This window comes from Haliotis asinina, chromosome 12 (assembly GCF_037392515.1).
Source record: "Haliotis asinina isolate JCU_RB_2024 chromosome 12, JCU_Hal_asi_v2, whole genome shotgun sequence".
Taxonomy (NCBI): Eukaryota; Metazoa; Mollusca; class Gastropoda; order Lepetellida; family Haliotidae; genus Haliotis; species Haliotis asinina.
In genome coordinates this window covers 37,649,903-37,670,366 of record NC_090291.1, presented here as the reverse complement: position 1 = coordinate 37,670,366, position 20,464 = coordinate 37,649,903, and the positions used below count along the sequence as shown (strand labels likewise).

The following is a 20,464-nucleotide window of genomic DNA, read 5'->3' as shown; positions in this document are numbered from 1 at the left end:
TTCATTGCATGTATACATGGTGGTACGGCGAAGTGTATTTCTTTTCTAAGATGCCAAATTTAATACTTACCGACAAAAAATCTAAGGCAGTATACAAACAGAGAAACGACGGTGCCAAAACAATCAGGGCTAACTGACGTCACGTGGTGTGCTCGTCCAGTGACGCGTCAACACACCTTCCTTGTGACGCAATCAAGTCAAAACATTGAATACAGAACAGTCTCGTTTCCTGTGTACTGGGTTCCGCCCTACTGCACGTCTTAGTGCAATAACTAGTCCAGAATCTTTTAGACTAATTCAGTCAACTGGATGAATAAATATTAATCAGTATGAGCGTGCTCTGTCGTATAGCGAGCTCTGACAAATGGACACCTTGAAATCATGGAAATCTCCAAACGAGTCTCTACCGCTAGAAAAGTCTGGGGGTTTGGTACGGAATGGATATTATATCAATCCCACTGTGCGTTAGAGAACTACACCGAATAAGCTGAAGAACACAAAAGTGTAACCAATGAGCCAGATGCATTGTAAATCATTTTACTACCTCGGCAAACAGGGGCAGTCTGTGATTTCTTATTTCAGGTATGCTGCCCTAACCTCGATCTAAATGTAGAAATAGGGTGTTATTAAAGTCTAAAATTAAAATATCATTTTCTTAGTAAACATGGCATTGGAATTCAGTGTAACCAGAGTTGTTTATGGTGTCTCGTTTCACTTTCATACGAGCAAATTATTTGATCATTTAGCGAAGCATATTAGAATATCGTAAATTTAGTATACCTTTTTTAAAAAACATCACACAACTGAAGTGCATATAGTTAAACATGTCCCATTTCATTTTTATCATTTCTTTAAAGTTATTAAGAAGGAGTCATCTTTAACTTTGTATATTAATGCGCTTTTGTTTAGTCACAAAACACGAAGGGGTGGTGAGGTAGCGTGGTGGTAGAAGCGTTCGCTCGTCACTCCGAAGACTCGGGTTTGATTCCCCACTACTACCCCTTCATGGTGCCGTGATTTTGCCGGAATATTGACAAGGCCGGCGTGAAACTGAACTCATTCACTCACTCACTCACACAATGACACGTAATGCTCACCGTCTGCATTATGGGACCTGTCAACACTTGTTTACATGTTCTGTGTCTCTGGTTATTGAGTTATGGTCATGTGTGTGAAGTCTTGGTGGGATCCGCATTATGAAGTCAGACAATGTCACGTATCCAAAATAGTGTACTTCTTTCGTGGATTCGGTAGGGCTTTCAATCGTGGTGAAATTATTCAATTCAGTTGTTTAATTCATATACATGTAGTTGTCTAGAGACAGGTTGTTCGAGTTCATTCATGTGAAATTTAATTCTGTTGTTTTTATACCACGTTGTGAATGCTTTAATTATATATAGTCGCTATTAGACGCAATATTGTGTTGCGGCATTTATGATTCATTAATCGTCTCATATATTCTCAACGTCTCCATGGATACATAATACATTCCCTTTGTTTTGAGTTTCACGCTACGTCCAGCAACACTTCTTAATGAAATCTGGGATCTCAGTGAGCTTTGCATCAGTGAATGAATGTAGCTTTACACCGCTTTTAGTAACATTTAAACAAGATCCAGACACCAGAAACGGGTTTCACACTTTGGGGGTATGGTAACCGGGTTTTCGGCGTATACCACAATGGCCAACGAAGAGCGTTGTCTACTCAATCCAGCTCAGCAGCACGAAGTCGTCTTGTCACTGTGAATCGGTTCGTGCGATATAGGCCAATGACGTGGATGCTGATGACGTCACCGACAAACATCCGGTTACGTAGGTGAATTACCCGCAGATAGCGATGCTCTCGGGGCGTTGTGGCTCTGGGACCTCCAGTTCTGGACGTCACATGTCTGACCTGTGATACTGAAACGGTTAAACAGCCGAATTATGGTTTGTCATGTGCAGCCAATGTCCTTGCAATATGGCTGTTGGAAGTACCAATTTGTGACATTCCCGCGGCCCGTGCTCGTTGCGTTGACATCAATCTTGGCATGTTCTTTCGTCAAATGATTGTTCGGTCTTCACGACAAACATGTTTAATACCCTCTGTGAGAATATCCGTACATAGGTCAATAATCCCAATTTTGCAAAATTTCGTGCAAAACACGTACAAATGTTTTGGGATGCATTTTGGCAAATGAAACATGATGGTTGCGTTTTATACAATCAGTGTTCTTCAATAATTTTACTAGTTAGACCGCAAATTTGGGATTGCCGCAAAAAGTAGACCTGAGTACTTTCTTTTGCTCGTCAGCTTATTTCATTCTCAAGTTCTCATTCCTATACGATATGAGACGGCGGGGTAGCCTAGTGGTTAAAGCGTCCGCTCGTCACGTCGAAGACCCAGGTTCGATTCTCCACAGGGGCACAATGTGAGAAGCCCCTATCCCCCGTGATATTGCTGGAATACTAAAAGCGGCATCAAACTAAACTCACTCACTGTTATGTTAAATTGTGCGCCGGCACTTGAAGTTAAAGCGTTAAAGCTGGCAAGAATGTGTGAACCCTATTTCCGGTGTCTCCTGTGATATTGTTTAAATACTGCTAAAAGCGGCGTAAATACTCTCTCCGGGTAAACAACAAATATATTTATATTGTGCCTATGTTTATAATAATATGTAACATTTTACCTCGTTTTACATACATGTAGTTGTAAAGTACACTGCTTTTGTAAAATATAGCCTCTCATAGCCCCTTTGGTTGGCATTTGTACCTTTACCTTTTTAATATTAAAATGCTGTGTCTTAAATCTTCCTATACACATGGTGGGACTTTACTAAACTATAATTATTGTATTATTGCATGTTATACTAAGGTTCTGATAGTGTTAGCTTGTTGGGGGAGAATAGATTGGGTCTGGCGATTTCATGTGACCTCTAAATTTGGTTCTGTTGCAATTAATAATTTTGTGTAAGTGAGCAATTCATCGGCCTCAAATGAAATCAAAGAAACTGTAGTTCAGTAGTTTTAGGAAACTAATCTCCCAGCAAGGCTGTGTGCTTGTCATGTTTATTAGTGGTCAATAATCATTTTATTCTATTACTAAAGCGACAAAACATTTCCATAACCATAAACATTCTCTGCTGAAAGCAAATTCTGTTTTGGTTGATCTTGATTATATAATCAGCATGTGCTCATGATTAACTATCCAAAACCTATGATGCCAGTGATCGACAATATCCCTCAGGTGGTGGCGCCGTCATAATGATATGTCATAATGGAATGTATACAGTGATGTGGTATAATTATGTCATAAAATGGCTGCCATGATCAGGGGCAAAATTTATTGAGGGTCACAGAAAAGTTAAAAAAAAAATGAAGTTTACTTACTCCTAAAACAAACTTTGGAAGCCCAATACTAGTATTCTGTGATATGTTTATTATTTATTTATATTTTGTTTATTATCACAGCTCTTACTCTTCTTGGAATTCATGCGTACAGTGCCTGAATATGATGCAGAGGTATTGACCGCCAAATCCTGAGAATCTGCCGAAAACGTTCCTCCTTTAATGGTGTGAGAAGCTCTCTGAAGCCTGATTTTGATCAGCAACCAAAGATTTTTTTTTATTATGTTCAAGTCTGGTGATTGTGACGGCAATGATAAACGTTTGATTTCATTAGTTGTTTTCTAATCTTTTGTAAAATGAGACTTATGACATTGGGCATTGTCATCTTGGAAAAGATAATCACCACTTGTGAAGTCTTTGGCTATGACAGGAAACAGATTTTCGTCCAACATAGACACATACTTATCACTGGTGGTGCTTCCATCAACTCGGACTAGTGTACCAGCTCCATGGTAGGAAATGCACCCCCATATCATCACACTTAATCCTCCCATTTGGTGAAAATCAGGGAACCTGCTGCCAACACAATATGGTCTGTACTCCTCACCAGGCGTTCTCCAAACAGAAACTTTGTTATTTTTCCCAAGAGCAATTTGACTTTCATCACTGAATATCACTTTGGACCAATTAGTCCGAGTTTTTCAAAGAAAATGTGTCCTACATCATGACATTCTCCCAAATCTGTTCACAGCACTTACTGTCAATTTCTTCCCCACTAATCTTTTCCTGTAATTCACCTTGTGGAGATGTGTCTTCTTACTTACCTTAGGTGCTACTGCCTCATGTACTGTGTAAAACTAATTATTTACATCCAGTGTAGTTTATCTTCACTGCACCGTCAGACTCGCAGACTTGGTTGACACACGTCATCGTATCCCAAATGCGTAGATCGATGCTCATGCTGATGATTATTTACAGCTGAGACCCGTGGAGGTCCGGGGTAGAATAGGCCTTCAGGAACCCATGGTTGACGGGAGACCCGTGGAGGTCTGGGGTAGAATAGGCCTTCAGGAACCCATGCTTGACGGGAGACCCGTGGAGGTCCGGGGTAGAATAGGCCTTCAGGAACCCATGCTTGACGGGAGTCCCGTTGACGTCCGGGGTAGAATAGGCCTTCAGCAACCCATACTTGCCATTAAAGGCGATTCTTCTTGTCGTAAGCGGCGACTAACAGGATCGGGTGGTAAGGTTCGCTGACTTGACTGACACGTGTCATCGGTTCTCAGTTGCGCAGGGCGATGCTCATGATGTTGATCACTCGATTGTCTGGTCCAGACTCGCTTATTTACAGACCGCCGCCATATAACTGGAATATTGATGAGTGCGACGTAAAACTAAATTCACTCACTAACAAAACCTTATGGGAGGTCGCGTCAGGTAACCTTTGAGATTGACCAATCAGAACACAGCTTACCAAATGGCGAAAGTGGATATTTGCACATACCTTTTTACATCGAAAAGGTTTGTACCCGAACGACTCCAAATGTTTTTTCCACACGATCGCTACTGGGCAATGCACATGGAACACGCTACAATACTGTCAACAGCGAGTAAACAGTCGCTGAATGTCAACATTCAAGGATGTCAGCTTGCTCGTCAGTTAGCTAATGGTAATGATGTCATCAAAAGCCCTAAGCATATATACTACAGGTAAAATACCTGTGTTTTATGCGGATTTTTTTTTTTTTTGAGGGACCAGTGTCAGTGACTAGCGAATCTTTAAAGTCCAGCCAAACCCTTAACAGTACCCGTTGTCTGATTGCATGGTTTAAACTCGATCGGCCTTCTCGCGTTTAACTGGACGGTCATAGGTTAGGCAACTAAGAGTTACTAGCCCGACTGGATCTTTAATAGCCACGGGCTAGCGGGCTAGTGGCTACATCGCTATCTTTGCGGAATGCGTGCACATGACTGAGGGCTGTTGCAAGAGATGTTGGTCATTGACACTCAGGTTATTTGCCTGACGCCATCAGCAAACGCATGACGTTAACGGCCGTCAGGTGACCAAGCGTCGACTTCTAGGGAGGATATATCCCTTCTCATAATTCACCCTAAATCAGCCGATCCTGTCAAGGGGTATGTTTGAAGCGGGGTTTTTACTGCAGAAGCTGGAGGTTATCGATACTTGAGGATTGTTTTCTCGAACATAGAAAATGACCACACTATCGACGTTTTGCGACCATTGTTACAGCTGCACAACAACGTAACTCGTTTTTTCTACACGATTGCTTCTCTATATAAACTGCAGTTTGTTGGTATTTCGTTTAGATTTGCCATTTAATTATTCCTTAAGAGTTGATGCATCCAGATAATGTTTTGACTCCTTTGTTAAGGTACAGGACCCATGAAGATCCGGGTTAGAGCTGATCTCCAGCATCCAGTGATTGTCGTATGAGGGGACTAATGGGACCGGGAGGTCAGGCTTGCTGACTTGGTTGGCACATGTGCAGATCGATTGTTTAAGATCGCCGCCATACAGTTGGAATATTGATGAGTGCGGCGTAAAACAGTATATCAAGCACTAGTGTTGAAACATTACGTCATTTTGGGTTTTAATGACGCACAGTACCTTTTCGGATTAACTAGTCGACGTAGTTGGGGTAAGACCCAACTCACTCACTGACCATGGTCAGAGGTAACGTATTTCAAATAGGAAATACATAGTGTGTTGAATTACTTTTCTCGTGTGCATATATAATGGTCCACTTTACGATATAATATAGTGAACAAACAATATTCCACATATACATGTATGTCACATTTTCCGTACAGCAGCCACAAACCTAGCCTTCCTTTATTCCTGAAACGTAGTTACACAACTTTACAATTCAGCCAAATTTAATAAATACGTGCTCTGAATAAAACACGTACAGTATGGTTCAAAATTATTGAGAATAGCTAAAGCATTTCATATTATTAAACGAGAACAAATCAGATAAAATTGAATGTATTGTGAAAGTGAACTGACCTTTTCATGTTGTGTAGGTAACAATTTAATATTTTATCAAGTCTCCTTGAGCTTCACGGCACAGTCTAAGACGGGTAGGCATACTTCCTATCAGAGAGGTTAGTGTCTCGTGAGTTATGCTGTCCCAGTATCGGACCACTTCTCTCTTCATGTCTTTAATTTTTGTCAACCCCTTTTGATTCACACATTCCTTCATCATCCCCCAAATGTTCTCAATGGGATTTAAGTCAGGACTATATGCAGGAAATGGTAATGCAGTCACATTTTTCTCCTGAAACCACTGCTTGACATGTTTTGCGGTGTGTTTAGGATCATTATCTTGCTGCAAAATCCAGTCATTTCCATAAAACACATGTGCACTTGGAAGGAGAAAATTATCTAATATGTTAGTGTAGCGTTGACTTGTCAGATTTCCCTCAAACACACACAGCGGGGTCGTTCCTAATAAGGATATCCCTCCCCATACATGAAACTTTGGGCTGTATTTAGGTCGTCGATACAACGGTGCTGACGCAGACTTTGTCCATATTTTCACATTATTGGGATATACCCATATTGAGCTTTCATCAGTAAAAATCACATTTTCCCAGTCAAAGTTTTCATGTGCCAAACACCACTCAACACGCCTGTCTTTATGTTCTTGTTTCATGAGAGGAGAAGGAATTCCAGTCTTTTTCTCCCATCCAAGATCAATCAAATTTCTTCTAACTGTAGATTTTGATACAACTGTTGATCCCCTTTCTATCATTTCATACCTGATGTTGGAGATGCTTGCCCTTTGCTTTTTAGACGCTAAAATTCCCAGCCGGGCGCGATCTGAGAAGTCCAATTTTCTGGGTCTCCCTGCTCCTTTCTGGTGCCCAAAATCCTTTCCCTCTTTAAAATTCTTCCTAATCCTATACACAGTAGAAAGAGGAGTTCCTGTTCTCTCTGCCAATGTATTTACATCATCAATTCCTTGATTATACAACTCAAAAATCAACCTTCTTTTATCTTCAGCAGACATTGTTGACAGTGCTGAGGAAAATGACGTCTGCTACAAATTCAGGGGAGGTAACTCTAATTGTACTATACTCAGTAGGCCAAGATGAGTTACCTCCCTTATACCATTACTTAGTTTTAAGTATCAGTGAATCGGTTGAGGTGTTAGGGTAGCTCAAAGTAAGAAGAAAAATTCTCAATAATTATGAACCAGACTATATATGCCTTCAGCTAAATTCCAAACCGAAAGATGAGTGTCATCGACCAATTTACAAAATGACCTACTTTTCAGCCAAACCGCATTTTCTAGTGTGAAAGTGAAAAGAGACATTACAAACAATTAAATTAAATGTGGTTACATAAAACTCCTATTTCCTGTTTCATAAGAAAATAGTATTTACAAATTAATTGCAAGTGTTCAAAATCGTATTTCAATATTTCATGTCGAGGTTTAGGCAGCATGTCTTTAACTATGACGTCATAGACTGTCCCTGTTTGAAGAGGTCGAACCACGATTCACAACTCATCTGGCTCTCTGGTCACGCCTGTTACGTGTTTTTGCGCTCATTAAATGTGTGTTTGTAACGTACAGTGTGATTGATATAATATCAAGTCACTACCTGTCTACCAGACCGCACAATTTTTCTAGCGGTCTGTCCTCGTTTTGAGATTGCCACCATTTCCAGATTTCCGTATGTCAGAGCACGTTGTACGACAGAGCGCGCAAATGTCTTTTGTCCACAATTCGCTTATGGTACTGACTAAAGCCTTCCATGACTTACAGCCGATACCGCCGAGACGGTGGATCCACGCCGATATTTTGCCGTATACATGTATGTGGCAGGTTGGTCGACATGCAGTCTCAGTAAAGTCACTCTCAGCGTTATTCGTTACACCGGCATAATAAGTCTAGATCTAGTAGAAGGTCGCATCGGCTAACCTGTCCAATTCACCAATCAGACCACAGCTTACCAAATCGCGAAAGTTGACATTCGCACATACCTTTTGAACTTTTTACGTCGAAAAGGTTTGTCCCCGAGCGATTCCGAATGCTGTTTTACGTACGATCACTTCCGGGTGGTACACGCTGAGCACGCCACAACAGTGGGTAAACAGTCTTTGACAATAGCGTTGTTGTAAATATTCAAGGATGCCAGCTTTCCGAAGTGTTAGCTTAAGGTTACCATGTCATCAGAAAGCCGTAAGCGTATATTCAGCAGGTCAGACTTCTGTGATTTATGCGGATTTTCGTTTGTTGAAACAGGGAGACTAGCTCAATGGCTTCAGTTCTCGGTACACAGTGAAGACTTGGTTCTATCGCTGAAAACCTCTTTCATATATTTGTTTATTTAATGTTCAGAGGGGAAATACATCTTTAGTTGAAACGTGTTTGCCAGTAGTGTATGAAAAATCGCCGATCTGATATGATCCCCCACTGAAATACCACAGTGCGATGTTTGAGCGTTTTTAGTTATTATTCTAAAAACTTCTTTCACATACACCTTTAATTTTTATGGGGGTGGGGGTGGGGGGTGGGGGTGGGTGGTATACCATAAAGTGAAAGGTATTTGCAATTAATTGTGATAGTTTACCAATTTAAAAAAATGTTAGGGTGTGTTTGAGATGTGTGAAAAATATGACATATCGCCGATCTGATCTGATCCGCCATTGGTGCTTGGAACGAACCACGTCATTGTGTGCGTTGGGGCATGACGAGGCACGCTCTAAATGAAATAAATGGCAAAGAAAGCAAACGTGTGCCCTATCCCTGGTTGTTAGTCCCACCAAATCCAAAATATTACCCGTTGTCTGACTGGTTCAAACCATTCGGCTGTCCCGCATTTGATTGGACGATGATAGGTCGGTGAAAGGTTAGCTGACGCGACCTTCTACTAGGGTTTGTTAGTCTCGGTATAAGCAGTGTAACGAATAATACCGAAAACGAAAACATTAAACCGTCTGTAGCTTCTTGTTTAAAGAAATTTAGGGCATTGCCGACGGTTTTTCGACACAGAGATGTCAAAAGGCGACCATGCCTCGGTTGTTTGGACATGATGGCTTATCAACTGACAAAGGTGCACCCAATCACAATAACAGCCCCAACCAGTTGTGACACGGTCTCACAATGCATTAATTAGTATTCACTTGATCAGGTCAAGCTGAACAAACTGTAAATTTGCATTAGGCAATTAATGCTTCGCCGCGGTAGTAGACTAACAACTAGTCTCTGAAATGAACCTATTTTACTGAAAAAAGTTCATAGTAACAAACTATATTATAATGAAACGGAGCTCTGAGATTTTCTTCGGTTTCAGAATCTAAGGAAATCTAGACTTGCCACATTTTCTAGACTTGCATGGGCTTTCTTGGATATATTTCTTTCAGGGTTTGCACAACAGCCTACCGCGGGCCCTACCTGGAGTCTTCGCTGATTATGTGTGGTCCCTTCGTGTAATGTTCGCAGCTATATCCCGTTTTACACCAGAGACCATATAATATAATCTATTATATGGTCACTGTTTACACGATAAGGAATTTAAGGACAGTCAAGTCTGGACATTCTTTAGCACTGACGTATGGCCATAGTCACATCATATACGTCATCAGTTCCTGTTTGTCGTCTCGGAACGGTAGGGTAGCCGACTGGTTAAAGAGTTCGCTCCTCACGCTGAAAACCCTGGTTCGATTCCCCACGTAAGAACAATGTGTGAAGCCTATTTCTAGTGTCCCCCGACGTGATATTTATGGAATATTGGGATATGGAATAAAAACGGCGTAAAACCTTACTCACTCACTAATGCACTGCTTGTTGCCTCTGTATCACAGCTCACGGATCTACAGCCTTTAGACTCATATCTTTCAGATACATATAGCTACTCTTCCGAACGTGTTATATGTTTGACAGCAAAGGCTTAACGATAGACTAAGGCTTAGTCTCTAAATATATATAATTTTGATAGTAACAAACAAACCAGTTTTTAATTGAAAAGGGAGACCAGAGAACCTAAGGAAATCAGGACTTGCTTCAGTTAAAGGTCACATCAACGTAAAGCACAACTTTGCAGATTCTGATACCTTTCGGTATGCACTTACCGAAACAAATCATCCAAAATGTAGATTCAACCTATAAAATTGAAAAAAAAAACGCGATGGAAAAAGCCCGCGAAATCTAAGTTTAAACGATTTACTAAATTTCCCCCAGCACTGGAGAATAAAGTTTCAACAGTTGTGCTGCGCTCATAACGCTTGCGCAGTGAATAGGTTCGCGGAACTTGAAACAGTGTGCATGTCCGGAGTATGAGGTAGTGAGCAGTAGTCTAATCTTGACTGTGTACACAAACAATTAAATAATCTACTCGTTGAATAAAAATATTGTTGATTGTGGTAAGCAGCCTCTGTCACAGAGAAAAACTCAATGTCTGTGGTTTGCAAACAAACTACATCCATTTTTCTCGGATGACTGGATCTGACGGAAACTGGCGCAAACTCTTGTCAGTTTCTTGTCGTTACACTTGAGTGCACACATACCTGCATCGACTGGGTTCGGTCTGCCGAGAGCTTCGTTTCGAGGGAAGTAAGCCTAAGTAGAAATATTGCACTTTTGAATCGTGATTGTACGCGAATCGTGATATGTCACGAATAAGTGATAATTGTGTTTGATTTTTTGGTTGCATGTGATCTTTAAGGCTTTAGCAATGCAGAGAAGGCATGGCAGTAGGCAAAATAATGTGGTTCAGGGACTGTGACACAGACTACCTTAACGACCGGAAGTCTTGCAGTAATGTGAGACATCGTGGAAAGTTTACTTTTGCTTAGCATGATCTGGGGATTGAATTACACTCCTAACTCCACCCTCATCTTACTGCAACCTTGCCCTCATCCCTACTTCCGCTCCCTTCACACGCATCAATATCTTCTCCAAACATCCGGACCCCTCTAAAACGCCTCCCACTTTACCCTCCCAAGATGACCTTGTTCTCCACCGTATTCCTCTCCTCAAAGATCCGCTATGAACTCTTGCTTGTCGTAAGTGGCGACTGTCGGCGTCGGGTTAGAACTGAGAGGCGATGATCGGACTGGGTGGCCAGGTTCGCTGACTTGGTTGACTCCTGTCATCGGTTCCCAATTGAGCAGCTCGATGTTCATGTCGTTTATCACTGGATTGTCTGGACCGCACTCGATTATTTACAGACCGCCGCCATATAGCTGGAATATTGCTGAGTGCGGCGTTATGCACAGCCTGGTTCCCTGGGTCTGATGCGCATCAGACCCAGGGAACCAGGCTGCGTTAAGCAATTCAACTTTGGTTTCCACTTGATCGCGAAGCTTGGTACTTATGAAATGTCAAACAAAGTTTTCTCCAGCAAGTGGATGTCAACGGATATGACCATTAGAAAGGTTTACGTATTGTCGTTGAAGTTAATGAATATAAATACATAAACTGTATGGTACAGCATTAGTTTTCGTATCAATTCCTTTTTGGCTTTTTTGCACGTATTCACCCTTCCCTATGGAATTAGTTTCAAAAACCATGTTTCTGTCTACAATGACTGGATAGAAGGTTTTCAGCTTTCTGCATGGCAACAACAGCAAGCTGACCACCCTTGTCGTCTCGAATGACCTTTTCTATTTTATTTCTAAGCAACATTCTTTTGAAATGGATTTATCACATCAAACTCCACTAATTAATGTAGTGATTTACACATGTTTCACATCTATTAGGAATTTAAAAATATCTTCAATTGTTTCAGAGACATTCGTCTTCTACTTATGATATCATTCATGTTTTTAAGATACAGGTTATTGATTGAACATTTGTTTTATTGATTTCTCATATCGAAAATAGAATGGTTGATATCGTAGAATGTTACTGAGATATCAAGAAAATGTTTCGTGATATCTCCAAACGTGATAAAACACCATCGTATAGTATATAATCATATTGTAAATCAGTTCAGGTTATTTTAGATTCATTTCAAGATATTTAGAAATAATTTTATACGTATCCACAAACGCATTACATACATCTTTAATCTAAACAGAAATATCTTTAATTCAATTAGTGACAGTCTAAAATCAAATTAAAGACATAATTGAACTCTGTATTATACGTAACAGGAGAGAACGACAAGTTTAGTTCGAGATAACTTTAAGTCATATCAAGATATCTCTAATTCTTAGAACTGAATGTCAGTTTGTATGTTTTCACAGGAAAATGACCGATGTCAAAACGTTGATCAAACTCATGCGAACGAGTCTGTGAGCAGTGTAATCACACAAACTGACATTGCAATTTGTTTTTTGTAATTTCATACTTTAAAGTTTAAATGTACGTTCTTTACCCATTTCTACGTGATCATTGTTTACGGTGATGAGTTTAATACCTGTAAAATGCCATTCCGTTCAAGACCGTTTTGCAGCGATGTTTGCATAGTTGGTGATTGTTTCATATATGTATCCCTACCCTTGAAAAAATAGTTCTCAAAGTATTCCTTAAAATGTAAGGCCTGAAACTGCTTTGATAAGTATGAAATCGCTAAAATTACCAAAGAGAAACAAAAGTCAATAACAATAGCAATATCAATTTAATAAACTGTCATTGTACCTGTATACTATAACGGATTTGTTTGACCGCGTAATAATACACTGACCGACAGGGCGTATACTGCCCAAACCCGGAAAATAGTTCCGCCAAATGTTCGGAAACGTTTACACGCGTACGAGCGATGTTTACACACGTATAAACGATTTGAAGGGTTCAGGAGAAATACACCTTGAAATTTAGATCACATGACCGCTTTCGAAACCAACCAGCGTTCGGGAATCGGTGTAAACTTCAAAGTACGGAATTATTTCAATATATCTATTCTAGAAACGTCTGTAATTGAAATCCATAACCACAGGCTCCTCTTACGACCAAGGGACGCAACCCTAATATGACGAAAAGGTATATTTGAGGGGTCTTGACCTAATTCATCTTTGTGAAGGGATTGAACATGTCCTTGTATTTCGAAGACTGGAGTTCATATCAGTAAGTTGGTTAACAATTATTATCACGTGAATTGAATTGGCAGAATACAAGTTAGAATATATAAATACACAATGAACATAAAGGGTCCTGTTATGAAGATGTAATGATAATATAATGAAGCAACTGTATATATGAATAGGTTGTAATGAACGAATAATGAACGCGCTATAGATATAAAGATATGGTAGAAACATGCATGTGTGACGACGATCGAATGTATTCATGAAAGATAATGAATATAAGATGCATGATGAACTCACGATTGCAAGATACACTGGTAATGCAATCTTATTAATGCAGTCTTATTGGGCGCATAAACAGCGAATGATGAAAACACAATGCTTGACTGTGAACAGTGAGTGAGTGCTCCTAACGTCGGAAGGAATATGGTTTGGCAGAAATCAAGAGAAATATGAACGACTGTGTTCACATGATGCGTGCTATAATTTCATATATATAATCTGTATATTAAATTCCAGGAATTGTCATATGCTCATGGAAACGAATAAGGGAACACGTGAGAAGCTTTTAAGTACAAGGATTTCGTTATTGTTTTCCAGGTTTCTCCTCAAGATACGTATTGCACTGTGGGTGAAACTTCGGAAATAAATAAGCACTTGTGCTTTCATGTCTTTCCTTATCGTTTCCATGAGTATCTTTAGCCACGATACTCATGAATGTTGCCGAGAGAGATGTTATATAAGGTTAACTGCCAAATAGAAATTCACTAAGCTCATTCTGAGGGACATCTGGGACAATCTCAGGTTGGAGATCAGATTTCACAATGTTCGTGCCGGCAACTCTACAGAGCCGTCCCAAAAAGAGAAGCTGCATGTTGTGTATTCTGACCGCTATTGCCCCAGATCCATGGACGGTTTTTGTTGTAGACGACCTCCTGTGAAGGTTCTGGACTCGCCGTTTAAAGTACCGTTGTAGAGTTTCACTATTGCTGATGTTTGGCTAGTCTGTCTCGCAGTCCCTGAACCACATTATCTGCCCTACTTCCAAGCCGTCCCTGCAACGTAGTCTGTCTCAAGTCCGTGAACCACATTATGTCCCTGCTGCCATGACTGTAACGGTAAAGCAATACATTGTGCAAGCATGGATCTCTGCTCTCCCAGGGACTCATTTACTATTGAAATGGGTTTGTTTGTTACTATCAAATTTATTTATATTCAAATACGAAGTCTTAGTCTATTTGGTCAGGGTTCATTTGCATAGAAAGCAGATAGGGAAATTACTCATTAACAGATATTCGACGCTGATACTGGGCTCAATTCTCCCGTTCTGAGACCAACTTCAGTGAGGGATTGTCTTGCTTTAGTACAAGTTTGAGTATTTCGTCGAATTGCATTCTCTGTATGAGAGAGATGGCATAATGTCAAGGCAATGTCACGGCTCTAATTTTGAAAACAGATCTATTACAATCTCTTTTCTCGTTCACGAAAGACAAGATACGGCTGTTAACGGCGTTACATGTCAGCCTTCAGCGGGCATACTGATGGATAGTATCAAGGGCCATATTCAGTAGTACTGGTCACAGAGTGTCAACGACCAGTAATACTGAAGGGCGATGCTCCTTACCTACAGTTAACCCACATTGCAGATCATCAAGCTGAGATCTCAGGTCATTCAGTCTTCATGGACAATTCTATGGACGACAACGTTATGGACTACGTCTGTTATTTCGTGAGTGTGACATTTCGATAGACATTCTCGCATCGTTGTAGTACAAGGATCTGTGTCGAACTCACGAAATAAAAGGAGTTGAAATCCATAAAGTTAATCCAAGCTTCTAAAACGCCACTCATGAAACATTCATGCTGGGAGCACAAGACCTTGTCCAACACCTTGTTGAGTATTAAACAGATCACCCGCTAGTCTATGGTACAGACCCTGAAGTATATATATCCAAGAAAGCCCACGCAAGTCTAGTAAATGTGGCAAGTCTAGATTCCCTTAGCTCTGAAAATGAAGAAAGTCTCAGGACTCCATTTCATCATATTATTTTTTTTCACTATGAACATTTTTTCAGGAAAATATGTTCATTTCAGACACTAGCTGTTGGTCTAATCACCCGCTTTACGACTTTTTAAACAGGTGATTGCGCCTTCAAAATAAGATAATATGCCACGCTCGACCTTTCACACCAAAATTTAAACGTTTCAATGGCAGCCCTTCAAGGAGTTTCAAAGGGGCGATGTGGATTGGTGTGGGTTGGTATGGGGTGGTGGGGTGGTGTTGGGTGGTATTGGATGGTGGGGTTGTGTGGGTGGTGTGTAATGCTGTTTGAGGTTTGAGCACAGTTTGAGCACAGTTTGAGGTTCGATTTCTTTACCTTCATAGGATGTCATATACGTCTTCAGGATTGGATCTTTCTCAAGTATGTACCTGCCCATGCTGTTGATCACTTGATCATCTGGTCCAGACTCGATTATTTACAGACAGCCCCCATATATCTAGAATATTATTGAGTGCGGCGCTAAACAACAAAGAAACAAATCAATTAGATGTATCCTCTTCACAACATCGTTGTCTAACAACTATGTAACCATTGATAACATTTTACCGCACCCCATACAGCATGAGCTATGGTGCACTTTACGCGTATATGTGCCACGGCCATTTTTAGATAATGGGGTCACTGAACTCATTAAGGAAATATCAGTGATGTTGTGACGGCAAAGCACGCGATAGTAGAGCACAGTATAAGCCTGGGAGATTACAACGTTGTGTAGCTGTGGACATAGATATGGAATGTTTGCTTATATAACTGACCGGGAGGGAGTTTATGGATGTCGACTTTTCATTTGAAGTCTGATGAAGGAGCGCGCAAATACTCTGGACCATGGACCCGTACACAAGGTGGTAACGTAAACTATACTGTACAACAAAAGAAACGCAATTTTCGAAAAAATGAAATCTCATAAAAGTAGACGTGCATATTCATGTCATTTATTTAAAAGCTTTAATGATTCTTTTGCTGTTTGGTATATATGCAATTCAGTACCAATACTCTCCTAAAGTGGTGTGCGCGTGTGCGTGCGTATGTGCCACATCGCTCCAAAATAGCGGTTTTCAAACGTCAGCAGGGTCGGCGGGGTGGCGTTATGGGTAAACCTTTGCTCGTCACGCTGAAGACCCCAGTACAAATTGTGAAGCACGCTTCTGGTGTCTCCGCCGTACAATCAACAACGAAGCTGGGTTCGAACCAATGACTCTCCGGGCACACGTTCCATGCACTACACCACCGAGGAGGTGAGGGACGGCGGGATTCTATAGTTGTTGCAACATTTGCTCGTCACGCCGGAGACTGCGGTGCCTCACATAGGTACTATGTCTAAGTCGCTTTTTTGGAATCCCCCGACGTGACATTGGTGGAATATTGGTAAAAAAGACGTAACACTGAAGTCACTCGCTCACTGAGGAGGTCTACTCATGGCACGAATGTGTGATTGGGAGGACTGGTCATGACTGTGTGTCTGTTGAAGTGTGTGTGTATGTGTGTAGCAAGCCATCACTGTCAGAGAAACAATCCACACTCGCCAACCCAGTGTGGTATGTAGGCCGCTGACTTCTAATAACCTATGGACGGACATGCTAGTTTTACATAATGCTTGACTTGAACAAATCTCGAAGACGATATTACTAAGTATTTCTAAGTTGTATGAAAAAATTATCATAAGCCGTTCCCAAGAATGGCTTCCCCACACATTCGATCATCTGCTAAGCCTCTGTGAAGGATAGAATTGCTGTACGTGCTGAACCGATCATTCAGTATATGATCAGTGGATTAACCTTGGGGTTACAGTGTTCACTCGTCACGCCGAAGACTCGGTTCGATTCCGGTAACAATGTTTGGTTCCATGCCTTGTTTCCCGTACCGTGATATTGCAGGAATATTGGTAAAGGCGGCGTAAAACTAAACTCTCTCAACCATTCATTCAGTACAGCTTGAAGCAAGGGATGTGCACCAGTACTCCAATATTGCTGAGAGAGTATTTATGAGATCAGTTGCTATGGTTAATGTAATATCAGCATGGCTTAATTCGCCATGTATTCCTTTTGTCCTAGTTCAATGGGTCTGTATTATTGGTGAACGGCTTGTTGCATGGTGGACGTGATCGATAGAAGAGTATGAATAATCGCGGTTCCAGAAGCATTCCTTATCGAAGCCGAACATAGGCTGCAACAGCTGATGTTAACTGCTTGTTAAAGTTAATAGCAACTAGTGTAAATAATCAAGTTTGTCTAAGACAATCCAGTGATTGAAGTCGCTTTGAATGCTACTGTTGCTACAATATATTACACCGCCACTACTTTCTATTACTACACGTGCCTCAAAACCCATTTCCCCATATGGTGGCGTATTTTACTACTACTACTACTACCACTACTCATACTACTACTACTCATACTACTGCTGCTACTACTACTACTACTACTACTACTACTACTACTACTACTGCTGCTGCTGCTGCTGCTGTTACTACTACTACTGCCACTACTACTACTACTGCTGCTGCTGCTGCTGCTACTACTACTACTGCCACTACTACTACTACTACTACTACCACTACTGCCACTATTACTACTACTGCTGCTGCTGCTGCTACAGCTGCTGCTACTACTACTGCTGCTGCTACTGCTACTGCTACTACTACTGCTGCTGCTACTACTATTACTACTACCACTACCACTACTACTAGTACTAGTACAACTACTACTACTTCTGTTTTATACTGTGTGAGGGCGGTATTACAGCTGTTAACCTCGGCAATATTCCAGCTATAAGTATTCAGGCTACAACATTTGCTGCTTCTTTTATTGTTACTACAAGTTACACTATTTTCAACAAACTATATTCAACACCAACAGACAGCTGCGTCTTATGCGGACCGTCAATATCTCATCAACAAAGGTCACCGGGTGCATCCGTTACCTATCAAACTCTCACCAATACCACATTCTCAAAAGCTCATGAAATTCAGAAAACACAATCCGCCACCCGGACCCCTCCACAGTGGTGAAACTCACCTTTCAGCGAAACTCATTTATTCGGCTTCCATTAGTTGCCTAGCAACGAAACAGATACCTCCAGCCAGATATGTTTCTGAACTTTACAAGTTAAATTGCCATTGCTGTTTGTATGTACACACAGTTAACTAACGAAACTCAAGCGGGCATTAGGGCCGTTTTCAATTCGCGTCCCTTAGCGACATGCTTGTGACTAGAGATGGCAGCCACTGACTATCTGTGTAAGCGATATATCGTGTGCTTCCCTTCCCCGCCAAATGCATCAATGGAATATCAGTGAGTTCACTACTGCCTGGCTGGATCGACCACGTGGTATATCGAGGATTGAACGAACAGCTGGCGTTAACATCACTAACAACGTGGACGAGAGGAGGGTAGGGCGATGAGCGCTGAAGGTGAGTCTACTTTACGTAGTTATTAAACGGCTTTGGTTATAACTTAATTTAGGAAAACAAACCCAAATGTTGGTTATAATGGTGAGTCATAAACACAGGCTAAGATGGTATATTGTGAGCGTTCGATGCCTCATATCTCACTTCATATTTTCTTGTGTTTTCGCTTAAAACGCGAAGCACTGACTATTGGGGAACGTATTTCACGTTTGCAGTTTCATGGGCAAATCGTTTTGACAAATGTAACAGACTTTCTTGACCAAAGACTGAACCTAGCTGACACGCGTCACTAACGAACCGGATTCGCCAAGTATTTCATCATCCATACTTGAGGCGGACATGCACACTGTTGGAGCAATGTGTCGTGTATTGCACATATTCATATGAGGGTGTTCCTGTTTATTTGACACCGTGCACATAACATACTAAATACAATATACTGAGCACAGTACCGTGAACCTAAACGGACCCGAGACTCTTTGTTTACCAAGTGTAAAACTGACACTCGAGTGAAGGGCGTCAAAACATGTGGTTACTGTCTTCATGGTTGTACAAAGCCGAGTGATATTATTGATCGGTCCGTTCATTTCTGTTTACAGTTGAGCACACTAACACGAGGACTGATTTCTGGAATCAGTTTATATCAGCCTTTGTCAGATTTAGCTTCCAGGAAGCGCGCCGAAAGCTACGTGTATCTGGAAATAAGACGAAATACTAGTATACGTCCCGCAGTGCGAGATATCACTTTGTCTGATACAGGCCCAGAGCCAATGGCGTTTCCTGGTAACATAAACTATCGATGTCGGGTTACTGTGACAATGTTTATGAGTATTTTCAGTTAATATTCCGTCGGTATTTTTGGGACGTTGTTATGAAGTCTGTGCTCCATTTTCACTAGTACTGTGAAACACGGAGAAATGATTATCCGTCAGTTGTACAGTTGACCGCAATAATCCTGAATATCGTATTAACCTCGGATGTTGGGGCTTTGCTAGCCTTGCACCAAGACTGTACTGAATGCTTACACTACTAATGTATAGTAATTCTATACAGGACGCCAGTCTGTAATTTATACTTCTTTTTAACAGGAAGTTTTATTTCAACTGTTATATTATCAGAGACTTGTGCATGCACGTTTTGAGGTTTTCCTGTCCGTCTCACCGTCCCTGAACCACATTACATGTAATTCCCTCTACCACACCTCCTACAATTTTAATAACAAAGTGAAGCAAGTCTTTTATTTCTCTGCCTTCTGAATTTCCCATCTGTCTGCGGCTCCTTTTCACTTTAATTAAATGGGTTTATTTATTGCTTTCAAAAATATGTATATATATTCAGAGACCAAGCGTTAGCATGGGGGAGTTGGAAGTGTTATGCGATTGACACATTTTAACAGTAATCCCCGTGTGAAGTCCGCCCCGCTCGTGCTGTAGTTTATCCTCCGATCACGGACTTCAGCTGTAAATCGCAGCTCCGCCTGTACTATATTCGCTGATCTGTCATGTGTAAATGTGAGGATGTCGGATACAGTATCAACTGAGCTCATGCCATTTTGCCGTCATTGACTTCGCAGCTATTTCAAGCATTGCCTTGGGCGGTGGGGGAGCCTGGTTGTTAAAGCCTCCGGTCCTCAAGTAGTATAGGGAATGGGGGTTCTGGCTCACTTTCA

The 20,464-nt window shown here is 41.1% G+C and overlaps 1 protein-coding gene across 2 annotated transcripts in view; it reads left to right on the top strand.

The window, feature by feature from the left end:
• Positions 1-16,113: 16,113 nt before the first annotated feature.
• LOC137257833 (b(0,+)-type amino acid transporter 1-like) overlaps positions 16,114-20,464 on the top strand; it is a 39,188-nt gene continuing 34,837 nt past the window's right edge. Inside the window, exon 1 of one of the 2 annotated variants that reach the window (XM_067795308.1) lies at positions 16,114-16,234. In XM_067795308.1, the coding sequence (XP_067651409.1) occupies positions 16,162-16,234 (73 nt within the window). In that variant the 5' untranslated portion in view covers positions 16,114-16,161. Of the gene's footprint in view, positions 16,235-18,528; positions 18,799-20,464 lie in introns of those variants that run through there. The other variant, XM_067795309.1, reaches the window with a different exon arrangement.